This window comes from Bison bison, unplaced genomic scaffold (genome assembly GCF_000754665.1).
Source record: "Bison bison bison isolate TAMUID 2011002044 unplaced genomic scaffold, Bison_UMD1.0 scf7180017864503, whole genome shotgun sequence".
NCBI classification, from domain to species: domain Eukaryota; kingdom Metazoa; phylum Chordata; class Mammalia; order Artiodactyla; family Bovidae; genus Bison; species Bison bison.
The window spans coordinates 5,902,223-5,926,614 of NW_011495061.1; the positions used below are offsets into that span (position 1 = coordinate 5,902,223).

The 24,392-nt window shown below is 38.3% G+C and overlaps 1 protein-coding gene across 1 annotated transcript in view; it reads right to left on the reverse strand.

Moving 5' to 3' along the window:
• DENND5A (DENN/MADD domain containing 5A) overlaps positions 1–18,321 on the reverse strand; it is a gene marked incomplete at its 5' end in the record, with an annotated part of 51,514 nt that extends 33,193 nt beyond the window's left edge. Inside the window, 4 exons of the mRNA XM_010829376.1 lie at positions 9,041–9,228; positions 14,314–14,971; positions 17,368–17,477; positions 18,216–18,321. Of these exons, the coding sequence (XP_010827678.1) occupies positions 9,041–9,228; positions 14,314–14,971; positions 17,368–17,477; positions 18,216–18,321 (1,062 nt within the window). The remainder of the gene's footprint in view (positions 1–9,040; positions 9,229–14,313; positions 14,972–17,367; positions 17,478–18,215) is intronic.
• Positions 18,322–24,392: the final 6,071 nt, after the last annotated feature.

A 24,392-nucleotide genomic window follows, 5' to 3' on the forward strand; every position in this document is an offset into this window, starting at 1 on the left:
AGGTAATCTGGATAAACAAAAAGCAACCTGGCAATAGTTATCCTTATTTTACAGACAAACTGACACAGAGAGGTTAAGTAACTTGTCCAAAGTCACACAGCCAGTAAGTAGTACATCCGGGATTTGAACTCAGCTAGCTTGACTTCAGTCATATCCTCAAGCTCGTAACCATCCACTCTTCTCCTGAGAGGTCTTAGTATGTTTCTTGTTCAGTTTAACTTAAATATTTCATAGTTCTCAACCATGTTGGAATTTTCAAGTAATGCTGCTATAAGTTAGAAAAGTCGTCTATCTTTGTATATTTATAACTATGAACCTGTTGCCAAGTATCTTTGTATATTTATCTTATAACCATGAACCAATTGCCAAGACAATTGTCATTTGCTTCACTGCAGAGTATTATCATGTGCTTAATTAAGCATTTGTTATAACAAGGATAAAGAGACAACCAACATCAAGGATTTAGGACAGTGTTAGTATACAATAAATGTCAATCGACACTGTTATTATCACTGTGGAATATAAAATTTCAATAAATGAATATATACACAAGTACACACTATATATTATTATATAGGAAAATTCCATAATGAAAAGATGCTAATTATCCCCACATTTGTAAATTTAATGTAAAATGGTTTTAATTTCCAGAAAGATTTTTACTTTTCTGAAGGGCATATCTGATGAACTCACTGAATCTTACCTATAAAAATAAAAGAAAAAAATAGCCAAGAAAATTCTGCTGCATCTGCTGCTAAGTCACTTCAGTCGTGTCTGACTCTGTGTGACCCCATAGATGGCAGCCCACCAGGCTCCCCTGTCCCTGGGATTCTCCAGGCAAGAATACTGGAGTGGGTTGCCATTTCCTTCTCCAATGCATGCATGCATGCTAAGTTGCTTCAGTCGTGTCCAACTTTGTGCGACCCTATGGACAGCAGCCCACCAGGCTCCTATGTCCATGGGATTCTCTAGGCAAGAATACTGGAGTGGGTTGCCATTTCCTTCTCCCAAGAAAATTCTGAGGCCACACTTAGAAGGCGAAGAAGAACTAAAGAGCCTCTTGATGAAAGTGAAAGAGGAGAGTGAAGAAGTTGGTTTAAAACTCAACATTCAGAAAACTAAGGTCATAGCATCTGATCCCATCACTTCATGGCAAATAGATGGGGAAACAATGGAAACAGTAACAGATTTATTTTGGGGGGCTCCAAAATCACTGCAGATGGCAACTGCAGTCATGAAATTAAAAGACGCTTACTCCTTGGAAGAAAAGTTATGACCAACCCAGATAGCATATTCAAAAGCAGAGACATTAGTTTGCCAACAAAGGTCCATCTAGTCAAAGCTTTGGTTTTTCCAATAGTCATGTATGGATGTTAGAGTTGGACTATAAAGAAAGCGAAGTGCCAAAGAATTGATGCTTTTGAATTTTGGTGCTGGAGAAGACTCTTGAGAGTCCCTTGGACAACAAGGAGATCCAACCAGTCAACACTAAAGAAAATCAGTCCTGAATATTCATTGGAAGGACTGATGCTGAAGCTGAAGCTCCAGTACTTTGGCCACCTATGCGAAGAGCTGACTCATTTGAAAAGACCCTAATGCTAGGAATGACTAAAGGCAGGAGGAGAAGGGACAACAGAGGATGAGATGGTTGGATGGCATTACTGACTGAGTTTGAGCAAGCTCCAAGAGTTGGTGATGGACAGGGAGGCCTGGCGTGCTGCAGTCCATGGGGTCACAAAGAGTCAGACATAACTGTGCAACTGAACTGAACTGCCTTGCTGGATTCTAATACAAATGTAAAACAACAATCTGTTGGAAAAGAATAGTCTTCAACAGACCAATCTATTGTGGATGGATCAGTCAATAAATGTTTTGGGGACAAATGGACATTTAGAAATGTTAAAAGTATAATACCATACTCAAAAATAAATTTGAGATAGACTGAAGATTTAAATATAAATAAAGCCACTTTGTCATTAAAAAAAATTTCTACCTTTTAGAGACACATATGAAATACATGATGATATAATAATGTTGGGTGAGATCTGCTTCAGAATAATCCAGTAGGGTTCATCCAGTAGGGTAAATGGGGAAAGGGTGGAGGATACAGAAAGAAGAGTTGGCCATGAGTTGATGATTACTGTGCAATGATGGATGTTAGCCTCTCTATTTTTACGTATGTTCAACATTTTCCATAACAAAAAGTGAAAAAATATAAAAACATTCACAAAAGTATTAAAAGAAAATATAAATGATTACTATTAAGCCTTAGGGTAGAGAGTTGGGCTTTCTAAACTTTGGTGGTGGTGGTGGTGGTGGTGGTGATGGTGGTTTAGTTGCTAAGTCGTGTCTGACTCTTGCGACCCCATGGACTGTAGCCTACAAAGCTCCTCTGTCCATGGGATTCTCCAGGCAAGAATACTGGAGTGGGTTGCCATTTCCTTCTCCAGGGGATCTTTCCAACCCAGGAATCAAACCCGGGTCTCCTGCATTGCAGGCAGATTCTTTACCAAATGAGCTACGAGGGAAGCTTTAAACTTTATTCAAGGTTAAAAACCTTGTATAAATACTGCCATTAAAAAAATTTTTTTAATAATCTGGCAAACAATAATTGTCATACATAACATGTAAAAGATTAATATTCAAAGAAAGTATTGAGATAAAGCTAATTCATCCAGCTGGAAAATGGCTATGAAAGGCAAACAGAAGAAGTTTCTGTTAATTTCGAATATATGAAAAGATGTTCAGTTTCACTAATAAACCAAGAAATGCAAACAAAATATTTTTACCTACTAAGTTAGCAAAAATGTAAAAGATTTACAGTGTCCAACCCTGGCAAAGTTACTAGGAAACAAAGACTGTTACTGGGAATGTGAGTTGACAACTTTCTGGGAACAATCTTAAAGACGTTATTTTTTTAAACCAGTCCAACCCAGAAACTAGAAATTACCAATATTTTTATCTACCAATGTACTTCTCCCCGACCTACACAGTTTTACCCCCAGGTAATCACTATCCTGAATTCTATGTTATCTTTTTGCCTTTTTTCATTTATCACATATGTATACATGCCTTTAGATTCTTTGCTTGTTTTTAAATTCTGTAAAAGGATCACTGCTCTTTAAGTAGTCTTGTGGTACTACTTTTCTTCACTCAACATTGAGTTACTAACAATCAGCCGTTTTGTTTTATTTAACTATCCATTATTCATTTTCACTCTTATACAATATCCCACTGTGTGTATATATAACAATTTATCAATCTTCTCATCAAAAGGCCTTCAATTAGCTTCCTGTGTATTGCTTTTACACTTTCATACATGTTTTCTTGGACACAAGTACAAGATTTTCTCTTGGTTATATCCTAGGAGTGAAACTGCTATGTCATAATGTATGCAAATATTCAATTTTACAAGATAAGTCCTAGCTGCATTCCAAAATGGTTATAACAATTTACATTTTTGCCAACAATCTAAAGTGATCCTACTAATAATCCAAGTATTTTCCAAAACTTGGTATCATCAGATTTCTTAATATACCCACTTGAGTTCAGTTTAGTCGCTCAGTCGTGTCCAACTCTTTGCAACCCTATGGACTGCAGCAAGCCAGGCTTCCCTGTCCATCATCAACTCCCGGAGCTTGCTCAAACTTATATCAATCAAGTCAGTGATGCCATCCAACCATTTCATCCTCTGTTGTCCCCATCTCCTCCTGCCTTCAATCTTTCCCTGCATCAGGGTCTTTTCCAATAAGTCAGTTATTTGCATCAGGTGGCCAAAGTATTGGAGCTTCAGCATCAGTCCTTCCAATGAATACTTAGGACTGACTTCCTTTAGGGTTTTAGGGTTTGACCTCTTTGCAGTCCAAGGGACTCTCCAGTCTTCCTTAGCACCATAGTTCAAAAACATCCATCCTTCGGTGCTCACCTTTCTTTATGGTTCAACTCTCATATCCATACATGACTACTGGAAAAACCATAGCTTTGACTAGATGGACCTTTGCTGACAAAGTAATGCCTCTGCTTTCTAATATGCTCTCTAGGTTGGTCATAGCTTTTCTTCCAAGGAGCATCTTTTAATTTCATGGCTGCAGTCACCACTTGCAGTGATTTCGGAGCACAAGAAAATAAAGTCAGATACTGTTTCCACTTGACTGGGTACATTTAATTTACACTTTCCTGATTACAAGAAATGTGTATTTTTTATGCAATCTCTCTTCATATGTTTAGCCCATTTATCTATTGGGTTGCTCATCTTCTTACCTATTTGCAAAAGTTCTTTATAATCTCCTGATGATAACTCTTTATAGGTTGTATGTGTCCTATACATATCTTCTCCTAGCTTTTATCTTTTCATTTTAAAATGTCTTTTTCTTAATTAAAAAAATCAAATTTGTCAATCTTTTATTTTATGGAAAGTGTTTTCTTCATCTTGTTCACAAAGTTCCTACGCTGAGATCAAGACTGTACTAATGTTTTCTTCTAGATGATTTAAATTTTTGCTTTTGACATTTAAATGCTTATTCCACCTCAAGTTCACTTTGTTATGCGATTAAGGTAAGAATCCTTTTTTTCCTATGGACAAGCAATTTTTCCCGCTCCATTACTAAAAAGTTCTTTGACATGGTATGTATTATTATATATCAAAATGCTGTTCCACTGTTTCTGCTATTTATCCCTGTATCAGTAAGTCTTATATTCTAGGAGGCAGGAGGACCATATAGTAAGTCCAGCTTTATCTAACTATTCCACAGACTCTCAATCTATGAAAATTTCATGTTTTAACATGTCCATGTGCCATGTATGCATTCGTTCAATACACATTTGCTGACTGCATAAATTACTCCATTAACAAATCCATAACTAAAGAGAACTTTCCCATAACCAAGATTCAAAAATTAGAAGAATCACTTTAAAGTCCACTTTCCAGAGTTCCTCCACTAGAAAACAACTTTGAACCCTTCCATCCTTGTTAAATGCTTCCTTGTTAAAGAGCTAATACATGTTTAACACCTAAAAATAACACCTACTTTTACTTTTATTCCTTTAAGATTTTAAAATCATAAATGCCTTTGGATCAAGCAATTAAAAAATATAGTAAAGACAGAATTAAATCATCTAGTCTTGAAAATCACCTGCCTCACAAGCCCTGTCCATACAGCTAACAGAAGAAAGCACTGTGACCCCTCCCCCCAGAGGCACACAGTGCAATTATTTATCTTCTTGGTTCTCCTCTTTTTAGAGGGGGGAAAAAACAGTTTGTTCAATAGGAAACATAGAGGCAGCTAAACACAACTACATCCACTCAACAATGCTTGGCTGCCGTTTCTCCCACTGCTCTTGACCAAACACAGAACATCTGTGAAGAATCTGATAAACTCCAAATGCTGTATCCACATATTGCAGATACTCCTGGACAGAGGCGGCTGGAGAAAAGAAAGCAGCTCAGGTGCACTTCAGAGGTTAAGACAGGAGCCTCTGAGACAAAACTACTAGCCATTCTTCAGAGTTGGGCTGAGGCCGGTAGGGATAAGAAGGCAAAATGAAAAGAACGCCATTCAGCTACCAGCACAACAGCTTCATGCTCTTTCCTGTCAGGACACAGAGGGCTCTGACAAATAGAAATAACTTGAAATCTACCTCAAACCCCTTTCCTTATCTGAAAAGAGGCCAACTCCTGCAAACAGCTTGAGGGACAAGAAGAAGCCTGGAAGAGGCACTGAACCCAAGTGATCAGTTTTCTTCAGTTAACCTTCTATCTCATCAGGAGAGGCCATGGGAAGACTTAGCTACTCTGGGGCAGTGATCACAGAGATATCCCAAACCACAGAAGTTTCCCAAATCCCTTCCTGCAAAAGATCACAATGGTCTTTCCCAGCCCTGAGTTCCTAGCACCAAATCACAGACAGCCTCACTGGTTAGTCTCAACAGATTACTAGGGAAAAGCTACTGACAAAGTATCCTGAAAAAGAAGGAAAGAAAGAGGGGCCCAAGACAGAAAGAAGGAACACCCCCTCCCCCAACACAGTTGTGGAGGAACTGCCTCCTTCCTGTGCTCAGACAATGAAACCCAAAAGAGAAGCACAGGACAAAGAAAGCTTCACAAAAGCAGCACAGCACTCTCACTTGCTCAGAGCCAGCTGAGCTCATGTGTTGGTGTAAAAAGAAACAAAGAGCTTTTCACAGACTTCTGATACCCAAAGATGGGGCAGCAACTGATGAATTCTGACTTGGCGGGGTTAGGGAATGTACACTCTTTATGCCTCTGGATAAAGTCCCTTTTATAGATCGAGTGTGCCCGACCCCAATACCCTAATGATGTCCACTTGCAAAGGCCTAAGTGAATTTCCCAGCCTTAGTTATCTCTGGGTGGTAAAATCTGAGGTAATTTTTTACTTTATACTTCTGTGCAGTTAGAATTTGAAACTATAAATGTATCATCTCTGACACATCTTAAAATTATCTTTCAAAAATATTATCACTCTCCATTCATTATGTGTACCTTTGATGATGCTTTACTCCTTGAGAAACCCCCTCGTTCCTTACTAGCCTAAAGTTTACCAGGGGGACTACACAGACTCAGCTATCCCAGAGGTCATCTGCTAAAAATTAAGGTAGAAAATATCCAGCTGTGTAACTATCCCCACAAACACATGATCTTCAGAGGGACTGGCTGGATGAAGTGGGACTCTGAACCCTAGAACTGCTTATAAACTACACACAGGTATTCTCCAACCTACCACTCCTTCTTAAGGGGACCACAAGGAGAGGCAGAGTACAAAAGATGCAGCAACAGTGGCGGCTGCAAAGTGGAAGCTCCAACATCCCAGAACAGAGTGAGATTCTGGGTTTCTCAAACAACCCACAGTCTCTCAAACAGTCCTGTTAAGAAAACTGCTGGTCTCCCAGCAGCCTCTTCACACACCCACATACCCGAAGCACACACAGAATGATACTGAGAGACCCTACAGGAAATAGAACTTGACCGCAAGTGTACAGCCAGCTGATGCCAAAGATGAAAATAAAACAGAAATCTGGCTTCTTGCCTAGTGACCTATTTATCAGATTATGCATGCCTCTTTGCCTTTCTACCTTGAATCATTTCTACTGTTATTCTCATTTGACTTCTACAAAATTATAGTTAGGTTTACCAGTAAGAAGTGTCAATATTAAATATGCAATCATTTAAAGCAACAACAAAAAGCTCTCCACACTCCAATCTTTGATATCTACTCTTCAGGCATATTTATCAGTAGACAAATACACAGAAAAACCCAATACCCCAAAATGCAATGGTATTCTCCATCATTGTGAAAATCAAAATGGAGTCAGTATTGCTAAAAGAGATCTCTAAAATGGAGTCAGGAGGCCACTAAGGAGGTATCATGTTTGCACGACTCAGTCTGGATGGATTTAGACCTTTTGGCCTGATGAAATCACCTAGAACACCTCCAAAAACTCAAGATACTAAAAGGCCCTTACCCTTAAACAATTTGTGACAGTCTATATATTTATAGGACCCCTACCATAAAATAACTTGTGATTTCTTAAGGACAAATATTCTGACTTAGGTTAGAGTCGATCCCAACTCTCACAGGGCAACTTTTAACAACTTCATGGTTTTTTGTCCTTATAAGGCCCCGATTCTTTCTCTTCCTTGGAACACTCTTTCAGGGGTTACCAAATCTGATTCTCCCCAATTGCAAATCTTAAGTCCCCAAATAAACTCTGTTCTTTTTGCAGACTTCTGAATTTTTTTTTTAGCTGACATCATTTAGATCTTTTCTTTCTTAATTCACCTTGTCCCACCCCAAAAAGCACAAAGCACTATAAAATCAAAGAAGCAAAGGAAGTAAAAAAGCAAAAACTACAAAGAAGACATTTTGATTCTAAAACCAAAGGACAGAGAAAAAGAGATGCATCTGAATATAATTTAAATATTGGAGGTATGATCTAATTATCAGGATTGTTCATCACTGTGGCTACCCAGACATGCCCAACAACATGAGGCTGCTCAGACCCAATTCCATGAGAATGGCTTCTTCTTTGGAGGTCCTTTTACTCATATTCCTCAGTTATACATAAAAATCTTCCCCCAAAAAATCACTGGTAGAGGGATGAGACCATTGTGTGAATACTCCAAAGTGTTCTTCCCAGGCCTTTCCACTGACTATGAAATTCAGAGTAGTAAAGCCCAATTCCCCCAGCTAGTTTCATACCAGCCACCAAATGACCAAAAGAGGTAGACGAGTTTTACCTGTAGTTCTAGGAAAATAAACAGTAAACAATCTTATTTCTAAGGGTGCTTTAAATTTATTTTAGAATGAAGTACTAAATAAATAAATTCTTATTTTTAATCAGTTATGTTAGTATTTAAAACAATAGAAAAGACTTTGAACAGGCCATTCTCACAGCAAGAGAGGAAATGCATTATCTCAAGGCCTAAATTATCTTGAGCAAGGAAAATTTTCAAAGATGTCTCAGTACTACAAGAATCACCATGATCTGGTCAACTTTTACAGAGCAACTGTGGCCTGTAAAAGAAAACCAATGATTTATTAACATAAGTCTGGCTACTAAAGTAGCTATAAAATCATATTATGTGGAATTTCTTTAAATAATATGAAACAGTATATAAATAAAATACAATTTAAATGTATGATAACTGTTGAAGCTAAGTATTGAAATATGCTACTCTCTTCCATGTAAATTTAAAATTTTACATAATAAGATTTTCTAATAAATGTCTTAAAAATACATAAAATCCTGTGTTTAAAAAAATGTGCATGAAAAAGGCAGTTCATAATAGTATAAACACAGAGATTACAATAAATGTATGTCAGGTGATAAGTGTTTCCGGAATGATATAAATTGAGCTAAATGTTCATTATTTTTACTTTTTTCCTGGAAAGTTATTTATGTTCTCCAAAATAAAAGAAAACAAACTTGGCAATACCACCCTGGACTCATCCCAAAGCTCTTGTCTCCCAAATCTTGTATCAGGGCCACAGGCACCAGCACCCAAGCTCCACATTTCTCTTACCTCTTGAGGCAGCTCCAGTTTTGACCGGTCATCCAAGCCATTGGAATGCAAGCCCATCAAGTATGGCACAGGAGCATCTAAGAAATGTAGGAGAGAAGCCGGGAGAATAGGAACATAGACATGCTGCCACTGGAAAGGAAACATGAGAGCTGTAATTGTCTCCGCCACAGTCATCAGTCGCTGGTAATCTAGGTCAAAAAAATAAACACATACACACAAACCAGTCAAAAACAAGGCATCTGCTTCTCCAATGGTAATTTAAAATGTTTAATACAATTCCACATGTAGAAAGAACAGTGTAAACTTCAGCAAGGGTATGCTCAGAGCATGATTCTCTTATGGGTATCAGAGAGACAACCCAAAAACCTCAGTGGCTCACATGCTGAAGTATACCCCCTCCCCCAACACATACACAGGTCCATTCTCATTATAACATTTAATAGAAATACAACAGAATTCATAAATGGCAACTTGCTCTAAATACTAAATGAGAATGCTAAGTAGATTCTCTTAGGTAGAAAGAGGGTAGAGAACTAGAACAAAAAGAAAAGGAACTGTGGTCTGGTTTCTATTCAGCATGAATGCCAAACACCTCATTTACCACTTACATGAGTCTGCATTCTATAAAGAGCTGATGTGAACTCTGCAGTCAAGATCAAGACCAAAGAACCACCAACCAAGAAGAAGCTGGTTTTCTACCCTTAGCTAAGTCTGCCCCCAACCTGACAACCTAGTGTCATTTTAACAGTTTGATAAAAACCTTCCCTAGAACTTGACAGACTCAGAAGACTGATTTTCATTACTCAAAAGCCTATTCTAGGTCAGGGAGCATAGCTTGGAAGAGAAGGCTTATGTTCAAAGTTTAGCTTTTCTTTAGGATGCAATTTCTAGACTTTTTTTTCTTTTTGTTTTTGGAGTTTTATTTTTAAAATAAGCAAAGCCAATACAATAGATTTATTAAAATCAAAATTTAACAAGTTACTATTTACAAATGGTATGATGGTTTGATACTTAAGGACAAAGTAGGAACAAAAATTTTAAAACCATATGAGTAATATCCTCTTGGAATGGTTGATTTCAAATGAGTGAGTTTTCACAGGGGTTAAACAGCTTTATTCACTAAAAACTCAGCCTACTATTTAAGCAAATCCCAGCTTAAAGGAGTTATAAGTAACAAAAAGCTTTCCAGAAAATGAAGACAAATGAGTAGGAAGTGAGCAGAAGCTGATATGCATCAACTAGATAGAGAAGTTTTAGCAAAGCATCCTGTGTGGTCACCAATAAAACTGTGGAGCAGCTTACACGTTGTTCCTGACTAAACATGACCTGGAAATAGTTTTTGGTTTTTTTGTTTAACTAGTAATGCAATAATTATAAGCTGATGACTAAAACTTCATCATCTCAAACATTTACAGGTGGCCCTCTGCTTCCCTGGTGGCTCAGCCGGTAAAGAAGCTGCCTGCAATGAGGGAGACCTGGGTTCAATCCCTGGGCAGGGAAGATCCCCTGGAGAAGGGAATAGCTACCCACTTCAACATCCTGGTCTGGAGAATCCCATGGACTCTACAGGCCATGGGGTTGCAAAGAGTCAGAGACGACTGAGCAACTTTCACTTCACTTCACTCCACTCTCTATCCACAGTTCCACATTCAAGGATTCAAACAACCATGGATTGTTCATTCTTATAGTACATATTTATTGAAAAAAATCCACATAAAAGTGGATCCATGTAATTAAAACCCATGTTTTTCAGTGTCAGCTGTTTCAAGAAACATGGGCTTCCCAGGTGGCACTAGTGGTAAAGAATCTGCCTGCCAATGCAGAAGACACGGGTTCCATCCCTAGGTCAAGAAGATCCCCTAGAGGAGGGTATGGCAACCCACTCCAGTATTCTTGCCTAGAGAATCCCATGGACAGAGTACCCTGGCGGGCTACAGTCCATGGGACCGCAGAGTGTGACACGACTGAGTGACTGAGCACAGTCAAGAAACAGTAACTAAAAAAGCAACAAGACTTACACAAGTCTATACATCACCCAGGAGACAGGAGTCTGAAACATCATTACTTAAAACAAGTTGCAAAGTGAAGCCTCAGGAACCACACTCAGTCAACAGAGGCTTTTCTTATTTGTTCTGCAGTGTTTAACAAGAACATTGTTACGAACGTTTAAAAATCAAAAATTTCACATAAAAAATCTGGGTCCTCGTGAAAAACTGGAAGATCTAGAAACATCAGGCCAGGATTTCCAAAGGAATTAACTGGAGCTAACTACTGGCTGTCCATTTTAGATGGACACTATTCAATTCAACACAGTCTCTATTACTTCAAATCATATCCAGAATCCAACCATTTCACACCACTTTGCTGTTACCTCCTTAGTGAAGAGACAACATAGAGTCTCACTGCGATTATTACAATGGCCTCCTAACTAACATTATTCAGACTTGGCCCATGGACCATATCTGGAACAATTTGACCTCAAAATAAAAAAAATTAATTATAGTAATGGACCATATAACCTACTGAATAAAATAAAAATATGAGTCCATACAATAATAAACAAGGGAGAATGAAATGTTCTTCCTCACAGTAAAAAGCAACCAGCCTGGTAACTAATTCAGACTAGAATTATCAAAGAATGCTAAAGCTATTAGGTAAAACTCTGAAGAGCAACAATAAATTTACAGAGTTTCAAAGTATCAACTCACAAATTAGTTATTAATTACAAAGGGAAAAAATGATAATGTTCAGTTAAGAAATTCAGCAGACGTCATCTTAACCAAGTGATCAAATTAACATTATCAAAAATGGGACAAGCGAACATCATGTGCCTCCTGTGATAAAAACAGACATGATGTGCCTCTTGATATAATGCACTGAGAGAACCACTACATCACTTCTGTGATATCACAGCCAAAAATGTATAACCTGAATCTAGCCAGAAGGAAACATCAGAAGAAAAACCCAAATGGACGTTCATTCTACAAAATACCTTGCCTGTACTCTACAAAAACGTCAGTCATGAGAGACATGAAGAATTGACTACTAAAAGCAATATGCATACTGCATATGTTACTGGACTAAAATTCTGAACCAGGAATTTTTTAATTATCATTCACTTTTATGTAGAGTCTAAGAAATTAAACTAGGTTATAACAAAAAAGAAACAGACTCATAGATATAGAGAACAAACAAATGAGAGGTAAAAACTATTATGTATAAAATAAGCTACAAGGACCTATTGTACAATGCAGGGAACACAGGGAATATTGTCTGTATTCTCTGACAATATTTTATAACAACTACAACTGAAATATAACCCTTAAAAATCATGAATCACTATGGTGTATGCCTGAAACTTACATAACAGTGTATCAACTATCCCTCAATTTTTAAAAATTTATCATAAAGGACATTATTGAACAATGGTAAATAAAAGCTGAATACAGTATTATTATTTTGTCAATGTTAAATTTCCTAAATTTATTAATCATATTATGGCTATGTTAAAAAATGTTCTTGTTCTTACAAAATAAAAGCTGAAGTACTAAGGAATCAAGGAACATGGAATCTACAGTGACTCTCAATGGTTCATTTATGTTCACACACATACAGAGATACAGAGGGAATGATAAAACAATGCACCCAAATGTTAACAATTGGTGAATTGTGGCAGAGTATACAAGAGTTCTTTGAATATTTCTTACAACTCTTCTATAAGCTGGGAATGATTTCAAAATAAAAAGTCAAAAATCTTAAAACCTCCAATGACTAAACATCTCAGAGTAACAAAGTCCTTACAGTGGCCTACAGGACTCTACAATTTGGCCTCCTGTTAAGTCTCTAACACCATCTGCTATTAAGCGCCTGCTCTCTCACACCATTTTATCCATCAAGCACCCTCACTGTTCCTGGACATACTAACTACATTTTTGTCTCAGAACCTTTCTATTTCTTGTGCTCTTTGCCTGGAAAACTTTTCCTACAAACATTAACATGGATCACTCAGAGAGGTCTAATCTAATCACTCTATCAAAAACTGGAATTTCCCTTCCCCCAATACTATCCTCTTTACTGTTTAACTTTTTATTAAAATTACTATATTATTTTTATGAGCACCTGACATACTGTACATTTATCTATTTAATCACCTCTCCAAAAAAGAGAGGGGTGGGGGGAATTCCCTATCAGTCCAATGATTAAGACTCGGTGCTTCCACTGCCAGGGCCTAGATTTGGGGTTTGGGTTGGGGTTGGGGAACTAAGAGCTCACAAGCCAAGCAAGCAAAAATCACCTCTTTCCCACTGAAATGTAAGTTCTATTATAGCAGGAATGTTTATCTATTTTGTCCACCCTGAATCTCTAGCCCCTAGAATAACGCCTGGCACACAACATACTCTCAGTAAGTATGTTCTGAATGAACAAATTTCATGTTACTTAATTCACTCCCTTAATAAATATTTTTTCCTTCTGCTCTACTTTATTGTTTTGTCCAAATCCACTGCTCAAAATCACTTAACATCTCATTTATAAAAACAATTCAGTTATAACAAACAACAGAAAAAAGCAACACATCTTCATTTTTTCAAATATATGAAGGGTCCTCACTACCGTCAGGCTGAGGAAGGGGCAGAAACAACTCTGCAGAGTGATAGGACAAACTGGTAAAAGTGTGTCCCACAAACATCAACTCCTGCCTCCTCTTTTCAGCCATCAGCCAGACTTAGGAGACAGGGTTCTCCTCCCAGACTGGAGAGTCCAGCAAAAGGCCATGATGATAGTCAATAAGAAATGGTAGACCTCTCATGTTCCATTAGTTTGCCATCCAGCACGTGTGCATACTAAGTCATCTCAGTCATATCTGGCTCTTTGGAACTGTATGGACCATAGGCCACCAGGCTCCTCTGTCCATGGGATTCTCTAGGCAAGAATACTGGAGTGGGTTGCCATTTCCTCCTCCAGGGGGTCTTCCCAACCCAGGGATCAAACCCACATCACTTCTGTCTCCTGCCTTGGAAGGTGGGTTCTTTACCACTAGCGCCACAAGTTAATTTAGTTAATGCTAAATAGGGAATTCTGTATTTGTTCTTTGCAATTAGTTGACAATTCACATACTTGGAATTTACAAAAGCTGATGAGTCATGGAAAGCAAAAGATGTGGATTCTGCTCAAACTCTAACAGCCCTTGGCCTTTACAGTCACCCCCAGTTACCTGAATTGGAAAAAAAGAGAGGCCCTAGTCAGGAAGAGAGCTCTAGTAAGCACTGACTTACGCTGTGAGTAGAGCAGGATTTGAAACTCCAGAAGGGCACAAGTAAAAAGTTGAAACACATTCTCCACCCCAAGCAGTTCAAAGACCTCTTTGACAGGAAAGTCGAACAGGGGAAGCTCATTGGTACTTGGTCTCTGGCAGACGATTGGCCCATAGACACCAGAAAACTTCAAGGACCGGCCAGGAGGTGGGAGTGGCACCTCATATAGTACATTGTATATGTAGCTCTCAAGGGGCAGTGGAGGGGGCTGAGGCGAAGTGACTGCCTGGTGAAGCTGTTCCAGCACACTCCGACATGCTTTCATGAAGGACATGGGCGTGATGAGGCAGATGCACTTAGAGACGTAGAGTGTATCTCTGCTAATGTCGTAGGAGTTGAAGCGCTGCAGCTTGGTCCCAGGAGTGCCATCACCATCCTCCATGCCACTGAGGTCTCGGCTATCAGCAAGTGGAGCATGGAGGACATCATACTCTGCATTATGCATGTGGTAGAGGGTCTGCATTGCACTGCAGATCTGCTTGCTAGTCACCTCCTCATAAAACGTGAGAGCAAACCCAAAGGTCCGAGAGCCATCCTCCCTAGTGATAATAAAGGCATGGAACTGAGGCTCCCTGGGATCAGCCTGAGTCTTGAATGCCAGCCCTTTGGGCATGCATAGCTGTAAAAGACAACAAGAAAATAACAAGTGAGAACACACTGCTATTCCTCTTCTCAGAACACCATCACTACTTATTTATTAACACTTAAAGAGCACCTACTATGCTATGTGTCTGGAATATCAAGTCCAACACAGCAAAGTATTTGCCCTGAAGAACTCCCATTCTAAGACACACACATAACTAAAATTCTAATGTAGTTATCAAGGCTATATAGAAGTATACACAAAGTACCAGAGGAACACAAGGAACACAAAACAACTCAGTCTCAGTCTTCATCAGAAAAGGCTTCAGAGATGAGCTTATGCCTGAACTCATTAGGCAGACAAGAGAAAGAAGGGTATTTAATGGGCACAAAAAAAAAGTGCATAAAGGAGGTTAAAGAAAGCTTGGAGAATTTAGGTAGGTGGTCAAGCATGACAGCATGTATTAGGAGATGATGCTTGAAACGTATCTAAAAACCAGATAGATGCAACTTCATACCTAAAAATAAACCAAGTTTTAAACTCTATCCAGTTCACAAGATTCTGTCAACAAAATCTTCTCTTTTCAGAGGGAAAAAAAGGGGGAAGGGGGAGATGTTCATTTCATACAATGCAAAGAGATGACATAATCAGGATAAAGATGTACTTTTTTCACTTTAACTCAGATGGGTTATATAAAGAAACTGAACAGCTAATCAAACTGACCTGAATCAATCAGTTTTCATTTTCTACTTTTCCACCAACCTAGTCATACAAATGGACTTTGAGGAGCCTGGGTTAACAAGTACAAGGAGCTACATTATAGTATTCCCATTATTCTTGAACTTGACTTCTTAAAGCCTAAATGTTTCTAGAATATACCATGTTAAAAGGAAATAAGCACCAGCTGCTGTTGCTGCTGCTAAGTCGCTTCAGTCATGTCCGACTCTGTGCGACCCCGTAGACGGCAGCCCACCAGGCTCCCCCGTCCCTGGGATTCTCCAGGCAAGAACACTGGAATGGGTTGCCATTTCCTTCTCCAATGCATGAAAGTGAAAAGTGAAAGGGAAGTGGCTCAGTCATGTCTGACTCTTAGCAACCCCATGGACTGCAGCCCACCAGGCTCCTCTGTCCATGGGGTTTTCCAGGCAAGAGTACTGGAGAGGGGTGCCATTGCTAGGAGTCAAAACACTTGAGGCTCTCTAGACTCAAACTCCTCCCCTGTAAAATGAAGATAATACTGTTTACTCTGCCTACTTCACAGGCTTATTGTGTCCATTAAACAAGATCATCCACACAAAGCTATTAAAAAATAATGAAGTACAAAGATGTGGTCAAGGGCAGAGTTCTGGAACTAGTATTTAAGCTTACTCAAACAGCTCCTTAACCATGTGACTTGAACACATTAACCTCTCTGGATCTTAGTTTCTTTACCCATAAAATACGTGTGTCTGTGTTTATTTAATATTATCTACATGAAGGATTTCATTTTTTGCTGTTTAGTCAGTAGGTCGCGTCCAACTCATTGTGACCCCATGGACTGTAGCCCACCAGGCTTCTCTATCCATGGGATTTCCAAGGTAAGAACACTGGAGTGGGTTGCCATTTCCTTCTCCAGGGGATCTTTCCAACTCAGGGATCAAAATCACATCTCCTGCATTGGCACATGCGTTCTTTACCACTGAGCCATCAGGGTAGACCACATTAAGGGGTACTATGAGGATTAAATGAGTTAATTCATGTAAAGTACTTATCACAGTACCTAGCATAAGTTGAATACTCAATAAACGTTATTCATGGTAGTATTCTTCTAGAGATTAAAAATGCTGCCCTATCTGTGTATTAAGTCACTTCCGTCGTGTCTGACTCTTTGCGACTCCATGGCCTGTAGCCCACCAGGCTTCTTTGTTCATGGGATTTTCCAAGTAGAACAGTGGAGTGTGTTGCCATTTCCTCCTCCAGAGGATCTTCCCAACCCAGGGATTGAACCCATGTTTCTTTGGTCTCCTGCACTGGCAGGCAGGTTCTTTACCACTGGCACCAGCTGGGTACTAAAATTATACTAAAACAAAAAGATTCATTTTCGCCATATCACTCAGATATATACAGTACAAATTAAGAGGAAACTGCTTTAAATCTTATCATACAGTATCAGTGCTATAAGCAACTAATAGCTCAATCTCACAAAAAAGTTCACTAACCCAATACTAAGTACTTGTCTGACTCAACAGAAGCACACTGTGACTTTTGGTATAGCTGATATATTCTGAGTATTTGATACAGTGATCAAAATGCAGAATCATGAACAACATGCATATTACTTCTTCAGAAGTTACTGATACTAGGTGGAATCACAGCTACCATAGTCTGGACTTACAATCCTACTGTAAATTACTCTGTAAATTATCTCACACTTGTAGCTAACAAATACTAACCATTCCCACTGCATCTTGGTCAAAGGGATTCCAGTCCACATTCTCAGGATATCGTGCAAGGACCTTAGACTTGAATGTTCGTCTCAACGGTGTCTGCTCAAAATTTTCTCCTGCAAGAAAAAGAACGAAGCAAATCATCTCCACAAAGTCCCTTGAAACACAGGGTTATGAATATCTGAGCTTGGCAGTCCAGCAAGGTACAGAAATGAAGGCAAAAGGTTAGTATGTCAACCATCTAAGAACAGGAAAGGCATTATAGTTATTAGATTATAGATCAGTAAAGAAGCTGGAAAAGTTTAGCATGGTTAATACTGGATACTGCTAGATACCTTGGCTTTTCTTTAAAATGAAATCATTACTACAAATCCAATAGTTAATCTTACTGGGAGAAGAGGGGAGAAAACACAAGGAAAGATGAAAGACTGTATCATTTTTTTTCCCTAAAAGCAACATTTACTTTGGTAAAAGTCAACTGAAAACATGACAGAAGCATAAATTATTTTAAATTCAAAATAAAGTATGCATTTCTATGATCTCTGAAAAAATACAAGGCGGATTTTTCAGGATAAATGAGTTATTTGTCAGTTGAGAATCATTCGAAATTTCTGAAATTCTCCTTTGTTTCCTCCGTCCCCTCCTAAAAGCATTAAGAATACACAGAAATAAGGACATTAAGGAGAAAAGAGGAAGAATCAAAGAACCCACCAACTAGAAGGATAGGAATATGAAAAATGTATTGGTCGGAAAAGGCATAAGAAAGTTAGAATGTCAAAGGGTACAAAATGCCACCGGAGAGACTTATATAAGAGCCACCAGAACGCTACGGGTGTTTTCAAGTTTGTTTTTACCTTCAGTTGTACTTGAAATGAAAGAGCTGGCACCATCCCTGGCTTTAGAAGCCTGTATGTACTGGCATAATGCTATATGATAAATAAAATAACACAGGATTACAATAAAGCAATGTTATTCAAACTTTTTTGACCATGACTCCAGTATGAAACAAAGTTTACATCATGAAGCAATAAACACATACATATTACGTATACATAAATTCACTTAAAACAAAAATTTCACCCAAAAAATACTTACCCTTACTACATGAGATATCTTTTCATAATTTCTACTCTACATCATTTAAAACCAAAATGCTACCTGCAGACCTACTAATGGCCACGATTCACAGCTTGAAAAACATTACAATATAGTATAATGGGATAAAGAGCTCAATAGATTAAAGTACTATAAAGCCAGTAGTGCTTTCTCTGAAAGTATACCACCAAATATTGTTTTTCCCAAGGAATGAGGGAGAAGGGGACAAATTAAATGCACCTAAATATTTCAAACATATAAATTTACTAGTAATCATGGAAAAATATGTGGGAAACATGACCAAGGACAATTCAATTGAATTACATATCTATTTACTGAGTAATCGTGTTATACAAGGGCCTTAGGTACTGTGGAGGATAGAGATGAACCACCTATCCTCAAGAACCGTTCCATCAAACGTATATGAAACATTCTATAGGAAAAAGAACATATACAAATAACAATTTTGCAGGGAGGTTATTAGGTGGGAGGCTCCAGCTTATGTGATCTATCCATTCAGAGCACACTTGCACAGGATCCTGTTCATGTGTTCCAGTTGCCAGGATAAATTCTGCTCAAACTAAAGTTTTTCTAAGTTGGCTTAGAACCCCAGGAGGCTGGTGATTATTAAGGAAGATGCACTTCTCACCAACACAAGATTGGGATGAACCTAAAGTCAGACAGTCCTTCACTTTAAATCAGCCTGATGCTGGGAGGGATTGGGGGCAGTAGGAGAAGGGGACGACAGAGGATGAGATGGCTGGATGGCATCACTGACTCGATGGACGTGAGTCTGAGTGAACTCCAGGAGTTGGTGATGGACAGGGAGGCCTGGCATGCTGGGATTCATGGGGTCGCAAAGAGTCGGACACAACTGAGCGACTGAACTGAACTGAACTGAGAGGCATCTTGAAAGCTTCTGGGAGAAAAAAAGTTTATATTAATTCTAAGGCACCTGTTCCAGAAACTAATAATCATTCCAGTCAGAAAGTTACTGCTTTTATAATTAAAACCTTCACATCCATTTTCTGTCAGGTTCTGTCCATCATTGTCATCATAAGCCCACTTATTCATAATCTTCAACTTCTGACAAGGCCCAACCTTCTTTCTGTTAATAAAGCAAGTTCTACAATTTCAATTTCTCTCACATCCAATCCCTTCTTTCAAACTGATTTTTCTGAAACTCGTATCTAGCAAGTTTCATTTCTCAAAATACATTTGGTAATGTTCACTGAAGAAAACTTGCAAAATCAGCAGGCAGCTGGTGATATTGCAAGCAATGCAACAAAGCCCTACAGCTATGTCAAGAGAGTCTCAGAGCTTTCACTAACACCTGCAGAGTGCAAAGAGCCCACCCATGCAAGCCTGCACTCACTGTACAAAGTAATTAAACTGCAAGCAGCTGACAAAAGATCTTGTCTACATTCTGACAGTCTCAGAATGTATTTTTAAACTGTGTCCAATTCTGAGAGAAGATAAACTATTTCTTCCTCATAAGCTTCTTTACTTTTAATTGTCAGTTTTCTCATTTCTTTCTTAGTAGGCTAAAAAATCCCCTCAGTAAAAACCACAAAACATCTGAACATACACAGGAGTCAGGGCGGTTAGCAATGTCCTATATGAAAGCCTTCAGAGAAAGACATTTTCCCCAGATGGCTATGAGGTACCCCCTAAGACCTGAAGAGCATTCAAAAGATCAAACAGGGGACTATTTAGGGGGAGAATTTCAAAGCAGTGAGATGAAGAATGGAGCCAAAAGTGAACATGATGAGCTGACCTGGAATGTAGACAAAGAGGAGGAGGAAAGCTACGATCACAGAAGTGGTCTTCAGATCCTCAGTCCCCACCACCACCTCTCCAGTTCCTACTCCTTCTTTAAACAAGCTGAGTACAGAAGTCTTGTTAAATAGTCAGTTTCTGAGTAAACGCACAGCAGACAGTGCCTCTTAGACAAAAGTCCTGCTGTGTATTAGACTGAACCAGTAGCAGGAGCATAGTATTTTCACTGCAAGGGGAAAGATAATGTGTAAAGAATAGGTATAAGGGCCCTGAGACCAAATCATGTTCATTATAGACACCATATGAAGTGTCATAAAGTAACAGAGAAAGGAGATCACAAACCTAAGATCTTTTTATTAAAAACAACTTAATCACTGTTCATTTACTGAGGGCTGAGTTTTTCAGAGAATAAGCAACACACACATATTGCCTCAGGAACATCTAGATAGCCCTATCTCCTCAAACCTACACATGTCACAGGTCCCTTAAATCCTCAGTTATTTAGACCTCTGGAAATTCAAACAATACCAGGAATATGACATCACAACCACAGCTGTTCCATTGTTCTATAAACAATAACTAATTATTTGCCCAACACAAATGTCAGCAGGTCTGAACATCAAAACTAAGGCCCATTTCTAACAACAACTGAAAAATTAGTCAACTAGGTATCAATCTATCTTTGTGAATCTGCCCTCTGGAAAGTACAGTTCAGATAAAATCACAACAGATTTTCTTTAAAAGCCTGCATGCCTTACAAGGACTTCTAATAGGTTCTTTGTTTACTTGTCCTGCTTTGGCCAAGCCAGAAACAAACTGACATTTGTATTGCTATTAGCTTCTTAGTACTAGCTTGATTTGAATAACCCTGAATGAGGGATGCTGATGCTGAGAAGCTTCAAAGGAACCCCTAAACTCTGCAATGCTTTACAAATTTTTGTAGGAAGACGTCTGCATTTTTCTGGGCAGAAAACACAATTTCTATCAGATCTCAAAGGATTTCATGACTCAAAAAAGTTAAAACCACAGCTCCAAATATTTCTAATTTGGGCAGAAAATATTTTGACCACTTAAAAGTTAACCTAAATGAGCAGGTTTTCACAGAGTCTAAAATGAAATACACATACTACTAAATAACTGCTTTCCAGGTTGATAATGACCCAAATTAGGACATTATTTTCTCCATTCTTACCATGAAAAGCCTATGTTGATTGCTTCATGTGAGCAAGTTAAAATAGAAAATACCTCAAAACTTCTGTCTGAAGTCCAGGTCATCAGAAAATGTTCATCAAGACCTCCACATTTATATTAAACTTATTATGTTTGTGTTTTTAAGTGGTAGAGCAGATATGAAAAGGTAGGTCTACCTGAGGAAGACCCAGTATAGTTAAATCTCAACCTGGTTTATGCTGAACCACCTAACTTCTCCAGATCATAGCATTAGCTTAGATTCAAGCAAAATAAAAGTAACCGTTATTTCCTGGGAAACTGTTTATAGAATACATCTGTTATACCTACATCTTGGATTAGATACACCAAATAAAATGAATAAATTCAATTTCTAAACTATCAGTAGTCAGAGTTGGGAAACTGTTTATAGAATATATCTGTTATACCTACATCTTAGATTAGATACACCAAATAAAATGAATAAATTCAATTTCTAAACTATCAGTAGTCAGAGTTGGGACACACTAAAGGAGCTTTATATAAAATTTGAAGTGTTTTTTTTTAAAAAAGCTGAGAACATTTTTATATCTGGTCCCTTGGAAGACATAGGGAGGATAATATAAGTATCGGTGAAACTAAAAGAATAAATAAACAACAGCAAAAAAATGACTTTGTCAAAAGAGTAATTTATATCTAGTTTGATGGAAGTTCTACTTACAGCCATGGCAGAAAGTCTCCTATGACACTCCTGCAGATAAACTATGAACTCCAGATAAAATATAAAAAACAACTACCCAAAGGTGTGTGTGTATGTGTTAGTAGTTCAGTCTTGTCTGACTCTTTGCAACCCCATGGACCATAGCCCACCAGGCTCCTCTGTCCATGCAATTTCCCAGGCGAGAATACTGGAGTGGGTTGCTATTCCCTTCTCCAGTGCATCTTCCCATCCAGGGACCAAATCCGGGTCTCTTGCACTACAGGCAGATTCTCTACAGTCTGAGCCACTATGAAAGCCCATCCAAAGGTAATAGAGAACAAAAAACAGGCAGATTGTGAAAGGAGATGGAGGGTCAACTCTGGGGAAAAGGTAATAACACTGGAAAAGAGTCCCCTTTTGGCTAGGCAGGTCCGAGTCTGTGCCATGAGAGGTGGCTAAAATTCAGATAAAAATCCAGTCTTATTAGCTTGAAGAACCAGAGAACAGACTTTAAAGGCAACCATAACAGCTGAGAAGTGAGGGAGGGAAATTCCAAGGAGAGCCAGAGAGGGGGTACCACTAACTGTATAAATGCTGCTCAAGTCTCTGACTGATCCCTGAACCATAAGTGCAAGGAACAGACCCCAAACAGCTAAATTAGGGCTAAAAGAACTGAACTGAGATTTAAGCTGCTGCTCACTGCTGGGAAACGAACAAAATTCAATGTTCTCTGAAGGAAAGTGACAGAATTCAGAGTCTCTATAACATACCATACACAATGTCAAGGACACAATCTAAAATTGTTTAGCATATAAAGAAACAAGAAACATGACCCATTCTCAAGAGAAGAGTCAAAAGAAACTGACTTTGCATTGACCCAAATGTTTGGTTTAGCAGTCAAGGATTTAAAAGAGGGGTGTTCATAATGAATGAAAAGCCAGTAAATCTCAGCAAAGAAATAGATACTATAATTAAATGGATGGGAAAAGTAGAATGGAGATGCAGAAAAGTTAGTGAACTGAAAAACAAATCAACCACAACCACAAAGTAACCAAACTGTAAAACAGAAAGAAAAAAGATTAGAGAGAAAAGGGGGGCCAAGGGAGGGAAACCAGAGATATGGGAGACAGCAAGTCTAACATACATATAATTGGAGCCCCAAAGGAAAGAAGAGCAAATGCGGTTAAAAAGAATATTTGAAGAAATAATGATCAAAAATTCCCCAAATTTGGTAAAAGATATAAATTTACAGAGTCAAGAAGCTCAGTCAAGAATTCCAAGCAGAATAAATACCAAGAAAATGATATGCAATTAAATTGTTGAAAAAACAAAATTTTAAGAGAAAAGATTGAATGGAGCAAAGAAAAAGAATGCATTACATTAAGTAGAAAAATGATTGAAATTACTACTGCTTTTTATCAGAAACAGTAGGGATTAGAAGACATGGAAAACATTCTACATATACTAAAAGAAAAAAAAAAGCCTTGTCAACCTAGAACTTTACAAACAAAAATTCTTCAAAATTGAAGGCAAAAATTAACACATTTCAGGTAAAACAAAGCTGAGAGAATTCACTGCTGCAGACCTGCACTTACAAGAATGAGAAGAGGTTATATACTGTATGATTCCATTTTATAACATTCTTGTAATGACAAAATTATAGAAATGAACAGATCAATAGTGGTATTCATTCATTCATTACAGAAATGAATGATCAGAAGTCAGGGATGGGTGGAGGGAGGCTATAAAAGCACAACTCCAAGAATTCTTGTGGTGATGGAACTATCCTGTATCCTGACTATATCAGGATGTTAATGTCCTGATATTAACATGTATCAATGTTAATATACTGGTTGTAACAGTATACTACAGTTTTTCAAGATGTTACCATTGGGTAAAGGAAAATAATCTCCCTGTATTATTTCTTACAGCAGCATAACTGATTCTACAATTACCTCAAATAAAAAGTTTAATGTATTTAAAACGTGTATTTTTAATTTTAAAAAAGTGTTTTAATGTTTTAAACAACCAGCCAAGGTTTTAAAGCCGAAGCTGCAGGCAACACAAATCCAGCATTCAAAGCTATACCTGGGACAGAGTTCTTTGAAGACAGCTATGTTCTCCCTCTCTAAGACAGAAGCGTCATATAAACTGCCTCTTCTCACCACAACACCACCAATCCTATAAAGTCTAGTTCACATTATCTACAGCAAGAGTGATGAAATTTTTTTTCCCTAGGAATTTATGCATGCATGCGTATGAGCATGCTCAGCTGCCCGCAAGGCTCCTC